Source organism: Amblyomma americanum, chromosome 8 (assembly GCF_052857255.1).
Source record: "Amblyomma americanum isolate KBUSLIRL-KWMA chromosome 8, ASM5285725v1, whole genome shotgun sequence".
Classification (NCBI taxonomy): Eukaryota; Metazoa; Arthropoda; class Arachnida; order Ixodida; family Ixodidae; genus Amblyomma; species Amblyomma americanum.
In genome coordinates this window covers 35,353,631-35,363,280 of record NC_135504.1, presented here as the reverse complement: position 1 = coordinate 35,363,280, position 9,650 = coordinate 35,353,631, and the positions used below count along the sequence as shown (strand labels likewise).

The following is a 9,650-nucleotide window of genomic DNA, read 5'->3' as shown; positions in this document are numbered from 1 at the left end:
GAGTCCAATTCTGGGACAAAAGACTGCAAATAAATGTTTGCGACAAGTGGAACTTTCGGGAAGGAGTACCAAGCCTTTGGAGAGGGTACGGCACGCGCTTACGCAATCCGCCCCTCTTGTCTCTCGACCAACCAGAGAGCGTGACTCCGCACGCGTTCCAGCAACGTCACAGGGGCTGCTCAACATGGCCGCTCGCTGAGGTTCGGGTCACCTGTCGCTGTCCCCAGCGCGCTCCCGCCGTCAGCACCAGTAGCAATGCCCGTGAGGACGACAGAGATCGTGCCGCCTCTACCAGCCAACGCGCAGCAACCCGGCGTCACCAGGTCGTTGCTTTACAACGGCTCCCGGTTTCAGGGGCAGCAGAAGAGCAAGGGCAACAGCTACGACGTCGAAGTGGTGCTTCAGGTGAGCGAGCCCGCCGAGCCATCCTTTCAAACTCATCATCGTTCAAAGCAGCGTAGCTGCTTGTGTGTCTGACGCGCCGCCGTGCTCCGGTTGCCTTACAACGCCTGCTCGTTAATAATTGTCGCCATTTGTGCTCGCGATCGGTGCGGCTGCACGGGGGATATCGACGCTGAGGTGCCCCGATTCCGTGCCCCGCGTACCAACGTTGCGATCTTGTCGGGAGAGCCCTGGCACGTTACCCCGCTTGCGGTTGCAACACCATGCGCGCGTGATGTGTCCTGTCCCCCGCGGCAAAGCAGTCGCGAAAACAACAAAAAAAGCGAGGGGCTCCGGAGCCATTTCTGGACATTGGCACTGGTGTTTCTCCCGGTTTCTCAGCGATGATAGTGTTGTCGCCAACGCTGTTGTTAGGCCGCTGCGTCTGTAGTTTAGTGGTTGACGCCGCGAACGCGCGCGTGATATAGGTGGCCCTTTGGAACTTGCAATCGGTGCAGCCGAGATTGCGCATCGAGGCACGGCAGATTGTGGGGCCGGGGATTAGCCTGCTCTGGCACCGTAACTATCGCCCCCACTCTGCATCTGTTGGGAACGGCCAACGCACCCTCCAGACTCTGCCGAGGACGTCAGGGCAAACAGCGCCGTTGAGGCGGTCGAGACGTTGATAAGCATGAACTTATCGTTGCTGACAAAGAATGCATACATGCGTCTTCTTCCTGCGCAACCATTGTAAGCGGCACATTTGATACGTCTTAGTTACGCTGCCAGTAGTTTTTAGTGAACATGCCAGTTCTTGCCCGGAGGTCTGTCCAGCTTTGTGGACCACTCGGAAATCCGCAGTTTCATGGTAACATACGCGTGTGTGCGTGTGCTACGATTCACGGCACATTTCCATTCATTGAGCACTCAACTGCAGTCATTGAAAGTCGGTACGCAAACGTGTCTTTAGAATTTGGGAACTATCTATAAGCTTTTGAGCAGTCACCTTAGCACAGCATAATCTCATTGAAATTGAGATACATACTCTCAGTGAAATTGTTCAAACATCTCACTAGTTGGTGCTGTCGTGTCATTAATCGTAGTTAATCCTGCGCCTGCATTGCCTCTACCCGGTGTACAAGGGCTGACCTGAAAGCTTGTAGCGTTATGTACCACACTAACCATACTCTACAACTTTGTGTGCGCTCAAGGATGAAAACCATGACAGAGTAGCAGAAAGTGCACCCGAGTTGCTGGAAAAAGGGCTTGAGCCATGATAGCCAACAATTCAGTGCTGGTCCTTGTGGGAAAAGGGTAGAGAATTGTTCTTTTCTGACCTTTTTATCATATAGCGATTCTTGTGACCTACAGTGGTCCTCCATAGCTTCATTCAGGTCCACCTTGTGTTGCTTGGAAGACTTGTTATGAGCATATCCTCTGCAGGATTGAACTGAGTTTGTCACCACTTAAACATATGTATAACTGCCATGCAGAAACACAATCTTTTCAGCAGCATCCATCTGCCAAACCTATACTTTCCACTCTGACACTACCAGAAGTGTTCCTCAGTGTGAGCATTGTTGCATCATTACATAGTAACTGCTATGTAACTGCTACCTCACACAAGACATCCGCATTAAACTTGATGTCAGTGTTTACGGAATTTAGTGGGGTGCCCATTAAAACTGTGGGGTTATGCCTAGGTCACAAAAGGTAAATAGAAGAGCCAGGCTCAGGTTATTTGTTTTCTGTTTTAGTATCAGGTATATATGCAAACAGCCACTGTTTAACAGCACACAGAATTGGCCGAGCTTGTCTACTGAGCATGGTGTTCCACCACAACGTTACAAAAGGGGCATGCAGAGAAAAACAGTGCTCGTATTGACTTTCTTTGCTCGTTCCTTACGTAACTTTGCTCTGCAACATCATGCTGAGCCGCTGTTTCATTGTCACTGCACTGGCCCGTTGTGCTTGTACCAGGAACACATTGTCATGCCTTGAGATGTGGCGTCTTGACATTGCTCCTGTCCCTGTTTGTGCAGCATGTCGATGAAGCCAACTCATACCTCTGCGGCTACCTTAAGATCAAAGGCCTCACGGATGAGTACCCAACGCTCACGACCTTCTTTGACGGCGAGATCATCAGTGACAAGTACCCGTTCCTCACACGGAAATGGGACGCTGATGAGGATGTCGACAGGAAACACTGGGTGAGCATATCTTTCGGCAGCAGCCTTTTTCATGTGCTAATGTGGGATAGAAGTGCTGTCGGGACAAGACAAAGATCTATGGCACTCTGCTCTTGTTTCTGCGCTGCTTCTGTAACCATCACAAATGCCTCTTGCAATGTAATTATAAATTCTGTTTGAGAGGGAGAGTTGGACCTGCTGTGTAGAACAGTCAGGCTTGTTCTTTAGTGCCTAATATTTGTTTTCCCAGTTCACCTCTCTTTGGCTTGTATCATTTGCTCGATCCATGGCCCAGTTTCTGTATCGCCACAGTCGGCTTGTCATTACAACACATGATAAGAATGGAACAGAAGAATGCAAAGTCCCAGGGACCAAGTGGTGTTGGCTGTATGAAGCTTACTATTAGGGGAGCCATACTGTTCTTGTGTAAGGAATAGCATCTAGCATCAAGACCAAAAATTACATGGATATCTGTGGGGCATTTATCGTTGATCTCCATCGCAACACATTTGTTAAACCTGCCTGATTTGTGTGTTGCAGGCTATAAGATTTTTCTTGGCAAAACTTCCAAGTTGCCTACCTTCACTGCCTTATTTTTAGGGTCACTTTCTTGCTATCCTGATTTTAAGCACAATGTAAATGCATTGGTTATAACGCTCTCCTCTCTTTAACTCTGCAGAGAAAACTAAAAAAAAGTTGTCCCTGCATCTAGCTGAGTCATCCACCAGTCAGTCTTCTTCAGCTTGCTCTTTTATCAGAAAGATGCTGACTTATGCACATATTATACAAAGAAAGCATTGCTTGGTTTTTTTTTTTTTTAAGAACTATGGGCACCAAATTTTTTCTTGCGTGTTTTCTTTCAAACGATGCGTTAGTCATTCGTGTACATGGAGAGTCCTGTGGTATTTGTGCTTGACCGGTAGATAATCTACAGTTGAATTTCTTCTCGGCGCTGTTTTGGTTTCATCGACCAAAGGAGCACTGTGACATCAAGTTGATGTTTTGGCCATGTGATCCACTAGAAAAACTGCAATATAATTACTGACAGATCATTTTTTGTCATTCCAGGTGAATTAAAACTACATATCAGCGATTATATTAGTTTTTTTAGCGGATCACGCGACCAAAACATCTCCTTGACATCACAGTCGTTTTCGGTCGATGAAACCGAAACAACATGAGAGAAGAATTTCAGTTATAAATTATTTAGCAGTTGTAGGCAAATAGCACCCAGTAATCCTTGTACTACAATGTCTAACGCATCGTTTGACAGAAGAAAACGCGCAATAAAAATTTCAGAATAACTGTGTCGCAGCATTGTACTGTGGCTGCATTCTTGGTCTGCACTGTTCCATAGCTTGAACTGCTGCTTGCAAATATTGAAACAAAACAATCCGAGCATTCACTGTTGAGCTATGAAAGGGGAGGGGCATGGTACAGCACCGTGCCTGAATGCGCTTATCTTGATGTGTCAGCTTTCTTACTCGCTGTGGATGAAAGAATAGATAGAGAAAAACGATTCTTACTGTTGTGTAGGCCCATGCAATTTCTAGTCTGCTTTTCTGTCTCTGCAAGCTTGCATTGATGACACTCCGAGTTTTCCCATTTTTTTTTGACAGAGCAAGTTTGGTTCTTTCGAGGATTACGTCAAAACATTCAACGAAGACACTTTCAACTACACAAACCTGAAAGCAACCGAAAATGTGTTCATGAGGTGGAAGGTAAGGCATCTTCCAATAACAGCCTTTTCCCGGCGTTTGACAGCAGGCCTCTGCTGTAAGTCTGACCAATACCATGCAGTCTTGGTTTAGTGCTTGCTGTTCTCTGGTTATATATGTACAGGCGAGCTGTGCATTTTGCATAGTGTCATTTCTATCGCAACTCTCGCACAGTCGGAACTGTCATAAATGTCACATCATTACTGAAACCTCCTTAGTCAAACACCAGCGAGTGCTGCGTCGCCTTTGGTTATAAACCATTATGCCTTCTAATTATAGTAATGTGCTTGGCACCATTCACATTACTGGTCTTAGGCATGCAGAACTAGAGAGTAAAACGAGTATTGCTGTAGCCTTCTTTTCTTCCTAATGGACCGGTGTTGCTAACATCTTATGTGTTAACAGCTTTTCTTTTTTCAATGTCATTGCTACTTTGAACCCATCCATGTTACATCCTTGACATGCGACATCCTTGAGTGCATTTATGGCAAGGTGTTTTAAGTTAAGTATAAATGGTGCACTTACCTGATACGTAGAGCCCTTATAATGAAATAGTAGTAGTGCTGTTTATAGATGGTCATGTGTTTTTGTTGGGGTGGGGTACACCTGGTTTTTAAGCTTGTGCAATTTGAGTGCAGCACCTTTCGACGTGCCACGTGCTGTTTGCAGGAGCATTTCTTGGTTCCGGACCACACAATCAAGGACATCAACGGGGCGTCGTTTGCAGGCTTCTACTACATCTGCTTCCAGAAAAAGTCGGCCACCATTGAGGGATACTATTACCACCGCAGTTCAGAATGGTATGTTATGGTATGGTATGGACACGGCTGCGAAAAGTCAAATGTCTTGATGCCAGCATTGTCGGCAAGCTGCACACTATGATGGCACATTGGCTGCAGCTCTCTGTCAGTCAGCACAGGGTCTTGAGTTTGGCCCTCTTGTATTTGGACGGAAGTGTGAATTGAAAGCCTGCATACCCAGGTTTCAGTGCATGCCAAAAAAAAACTGAGGTGATCATAAATATTAATCTACAGCCCTCCACTTGTTTGTGCCTCACGGCAACTTCGTCAGGCCTAACAGCAAAAAATTAAAAGCCCAGCAATGCACAGTCTCACACTGAAACTTTGCTGCTGCAATTATAGATGTCAGTGGCATCTATAGCATTAGCTCTCGCTTTAAGCCAGTATCACTCGGTACCATTTGTGAGCCATGAGGAAGGAAGATTCTTATTGGCTATCCCTGCCAACTGCACATACCAAGAAGTGTGTTTAGCGAGCAAGCCGTGTTATTCGACGGACATGCGAATTTGGAAGCTTTGGTGGCTGCTATATTCGTAAACATGTTGTTCTGTTTTACCAGAACGTGCTTCTGAGGTCCAGTTTGCCCCCACATAAACTAAGTCCTTTGCCATATTGCATGTCTGGAGAGGTTTGCTTGGCTTGGATTGGATTGGGTTGTAGTCATCTATTTAGTTACAGCATACAGCCAATACTTCACTGATCACCAAAAGCCTTCCACAGGCTGTTTTCCTCAGGGTGCTGTGCTCAGCATGACCTGCAACACGTCTGGCGTGAACCAGCCGAGACTTCTGCTTTCCCACCTTCGCACAGTGCACCCAACTAGCACAAACATTGAAGCTACCCTCAGCTTTTCATCAACCTTGAACGCGTAAATTTCCAGTACCTGCTGGGTTGGCCCTGCTTCATGAACTGAACTCCAACCATATCATGTGCGTTACAGCTCGCACTGAGTGCAATAGTACATCATGAGGCCTTTAGATCTGTGTTTCACGTTTGAAATTATTAGTTTCGGGCGTCTTTTCTTTCTTTCTTTCTTTTTGCTGTGCAAAATCGGGCTGATTTGGTTGCAAAATCTAAACAGTGAGGAAGGAGTGAGAATGGCAAATTTTCTCTGGCCTGTGGTTAAACTTGGTTTCAATGCTTTAGGTTGTAGACTTTTTTGCTTTGCAGTTAATACAGCCACTTGTGTTTCCTAATTTTTCTTGCTTCAATTCATGCAGGTTCCAGTCCCTAACACTACGACACGTGCCAGAACACAGCATCCAAATATACGAGTTCCGGTGAGACCGCCAGCACCCACCTGCGTTCCGAGTGGCGGCGGCGGAGCTGCTGTCGCCGGCTCGAGCCATTGCCCCCCCCGTCCTCTGCGTCGTGACAGGGCAGTCACGGTGTATTGCAGCTTCACAAAGAAGTTTGCTTCGAATGAAAAGAGGCCCGACCGACGTCCAGTTCGTCACAAAGCCACGCCGAAGCGTCCGGAGCTTGCCCACAGGCGGAGCCGTCGGAGCAGCTACTCGCCGCATGCTCCTGCGTCGCAAGTCTTGTCCACTGCTCTGAGTGTGTGCGTGTGTGTGTCTGTGCCATTATCATCACCACCAGCACCACGACCGGACTGTGGAGAGCCCGAGTGAGACGATGCCATCTCTGTGCGCACACGTTTTTCGTCCGCGGAAAAAAGAAAAAAAAACTGAGTATGCCCGCATGTGTTGCCACGAAAGAACAGTGCTCCATGGAGGGTGGTGGGGGAGGCGTTTCTTCCTTCTAGTCCTGTCGCCACCGGCGTGTTGACCGCGCAATGATGGTTCCATCTGTATTTTTCCTTCTGTTCGGCTGGTTAGTGTCTAGCATTTTTAGTAGACAAAAAGATAAAAGGATGCCGGAATTGATAGAGGCAAGCCACAAACTGTGCTTCCATGTTGACCGTGAGCTGCAGATAATGCGCACAAGGGAAGGCATGCATGAAGTCCTAGGTTCAGAGTGTTTTTTTTTCCTTTTAGCACTTTGTGTCAATTTTCCGAATAGTTAAGAGCCGTTGTTCCTGAACGAGTTGCTTAAAAATTTGTGGTACAGTTCATTGCTAAGATTTTTTGTGTGTGGGAAAAACTGTTTAAAATGGCATTTCACTAATGTTTCATGGCATGTTGTTTTGCTCTGATACACGCATATAGGTGTCAAGTGTTGTGAGGGCTGTCTTCAGCCAAAGCATTTGCTTGTTGTGTTGGGAAGCTGTATTTGGGCACCCCCTAAGCAGCACCATTTTTGCGTTTCTTTAGCATGCATGCATTGGTTGTACAATGATGTTTTTGTATGAAAAGACGTATAAGTTAAAAAAATTCTACACTATCTTAGCAATATCACGAGGACCGGTTATTTTGAAGCACAAAGAGGATTACTAGGATTTGAACAGAAGCAGTGCATATCCGTGACGTAGAAGAGATATTTCAATTTTAGCAAGCATTTTTACTAATCGCTCCAACTTTCACACATAAATTCACTGCAACAGTTTTACTTTGTTGCGAAACACACGAGCACAAGATGCTGTTTGCTTCCATTATAATGGACTTTTTTTGTATGCATTCAGAAATGAACTCTGCTGACTAACTTCAGCATAGATACATCTTGTACAGATGTACTTGATTTCGCATGCTGCTTTGTCAGATAATTTTCACTGGCTGGAATTGTCTAACTTCGCTTGAGTTCTTTCGAGCTGTTCATTGCCGCTGTCGCTTCTGTGCATTTGAGAGTTGAAAAAGCTCTCATCTTAAGCCTTGAGCAGCCACGCGCACATTCCATGGACAGTGTTTGTACAGTTACTCGATTATGGATGTGCTTTCCGCAAGTTTAGGGCCACCTGAAATGGCAGAATAAGTTGCTTTGGGTTTTATTATGGCCTCTGATAATTAAAAGGAAGTCTGTGAATCTCTGCGAAACTTAGTTTAGCACAGTATGTGTGCACCTTTCATGTTGCCATAGTGGAATATACATACTATGATAGTGTGAACGGTTACTGTGATTTCACTTAAAAGGCGAGCATTTATGACTTGGGAAAGGCAGACGTTTTGCATGTCATATTTTTTTTTTTCATTTTCCTTGCTTTGGTGCGCGCATTCTTTTATCCACCTAATTCATTGTGAGCACCAGAACCTTCAACTCCTAGAGTTTTCATTTTACATATGCGTTGCTGGTGCCAGTAACCTTTGTTTTTTGTTTACTTTAGTATGAGCACATTTCTGAAGGTGATGTTGCTGTGTGATGCAAGTCTTCAGACATACAGTTGTAAAGATGCAAACGCAATGTCAGTTTTTTTTTTTCTCTCTTAGATTCTGTTTCTGTAGACTAAGACCCCAGCGAAGTGGTATTCGTACCCGTTTGGGAAACTTGGGGTTTGCAGCGTTTAATGGAAATGAACGCAGTGCCTCCTACACACTTGATAGATGTTCAACCACCAGGCTCCCGGTGCAGGTTTCCGGTATTAGATTTTTAAGAAAACCACTGTCAGTGGCAATCTGTACTTTCAGAAGGCATGTCATTTGGTTATGCAACTCATTACTTTTCCAGGGAAACCAGGCCAGGCTTTTCAGCCGTTCGATGTTGTGCAGCCACACACCAAACAGGCCTAACCCTGCCAGGTGCAATTTTTTTTGTTTCCATCAAAAAACAAGTATTTTTCACTTTAGTATATTGAGGCCTCACAAAAAGACAATTTTTAGCACAACAGTGGCTAATTTTCACAGCGGCATGGAAAATTGCTTACAAAGTGTTGCAATGGTGAAAAAGGCAATGTCGAAGTGCCAGGGCATTCAAATGTCTGAAGCATCATAGTCAGTTTTTTTAATGCATGTCACGCTTGAAATTGCAAAAAAAAAAGGTTATTGCTGGTAGAAAAATATTCTTCATAAAAATGGCGGACAACATGCTATCCATTCAGTTTAACGAAATATTTACTGCATTCGCTATACAGCATAAAAAACCATCTTATATATGACGTGAAGGATGCTATATTCACCTGAAACTAAGAAATCGCTGCTAGGTGCACCACAGTTGAGGCCACATCTTGGTCTGTGGCAGTCAGCCGACGCATGCTTAATAGACTCCATCGGAATGCCTTTCTAGGTTAGTTTGCTGCAGAAATTCTGCCTTTAGCAATGTTTGTGTGTGCATGCAAACATTTTAAACCTGTGTGCAAGGCATTGAAACCAATCGTGCTGCATGCTTTTGTAAGCTGCACTGTTAGCGCAGTGTTTCACCTGTGACCCCTACACTCGCAGTTCGCAGTTCAACAAACAGGATTGTATGTACAATTGTCTCGTATGCCTCCGGATATGTTACAGCATATGTTACAGCTGCATGCTGAGGGCATAGCAAACCTGTATTATTGATGGGGCATTCATTTCTGGCTCGACGACTACACATGCGCTGGAGCTTGGCCTTTTGCGTGTGCATTGGCTCCAAGACCGTACTCCTCATTTGCTTCAGCTCTACATTGGAATAGAGTGTACTGCTTTCCGCGAGTTACCAAACACGCATGCACAGGTGGCGCCAACCAATTGTGAAAACGAGTG

The 9,650-nt window shown here is 45.5% G+C and overlaps 1 protein-coding gene across 1 annotated transcript; it reads left to right on the top strand.

Annotated features, from left to right (window-relative positions):
* Nucleotides 1–162: 162 nt before the first annotated feature.
* On the top strand, nt 163–9,359 carry LOC144101334 (glucose-induced degradation protein 4 homolog). Its single transcript, XM_077634441.1, has 5 exons — nt 163–405; nt 2,424–2,591; nt 4,190–4,291; nt 4,958–5,088; nt 6,309–9,359. The coding sequence occupies exons 1-5, from the start codon at nt 256–258 to the stop codon at nt 6,370–6,372; spliced, it is 615 nt and encodes a 204-aa protein (XP_077490567.1). The 5' UTR covers nt 163–255; the 3' UTR covers nt 6,373–9,359.
* Nucleotides 9,360–9,650: the final 291 nt, after the last annotated feature.

What these genes read in the sequence shown, in the direction of transcription:
- LOC144101334 (XM_077634441.1), top strand. Translation starts at nt 256, where the DNA reads ATGCCCGTGAGGACGACAGAGATCGTGCCGCCTCTACCAGCCAACGCG. An exon ending in ACGTCGAAGTGGTGCTTCAG is followed by an intron (nt 406 to 2,423) that starts GTGAGCGAGCCC and finishes CTGTTTGTGCAG; the next exon opens with CATGTCGATGAAGCCAACTC. An exon ending in ATGTCGACAGGAAACACTGG is followed by an intron (nt 2,592 to 4,189) that starts GTGAGCATATCT and finishes TTTTTTTGACAG; the next exon opens with AGCAAGTTTGGTTCTTTCGA.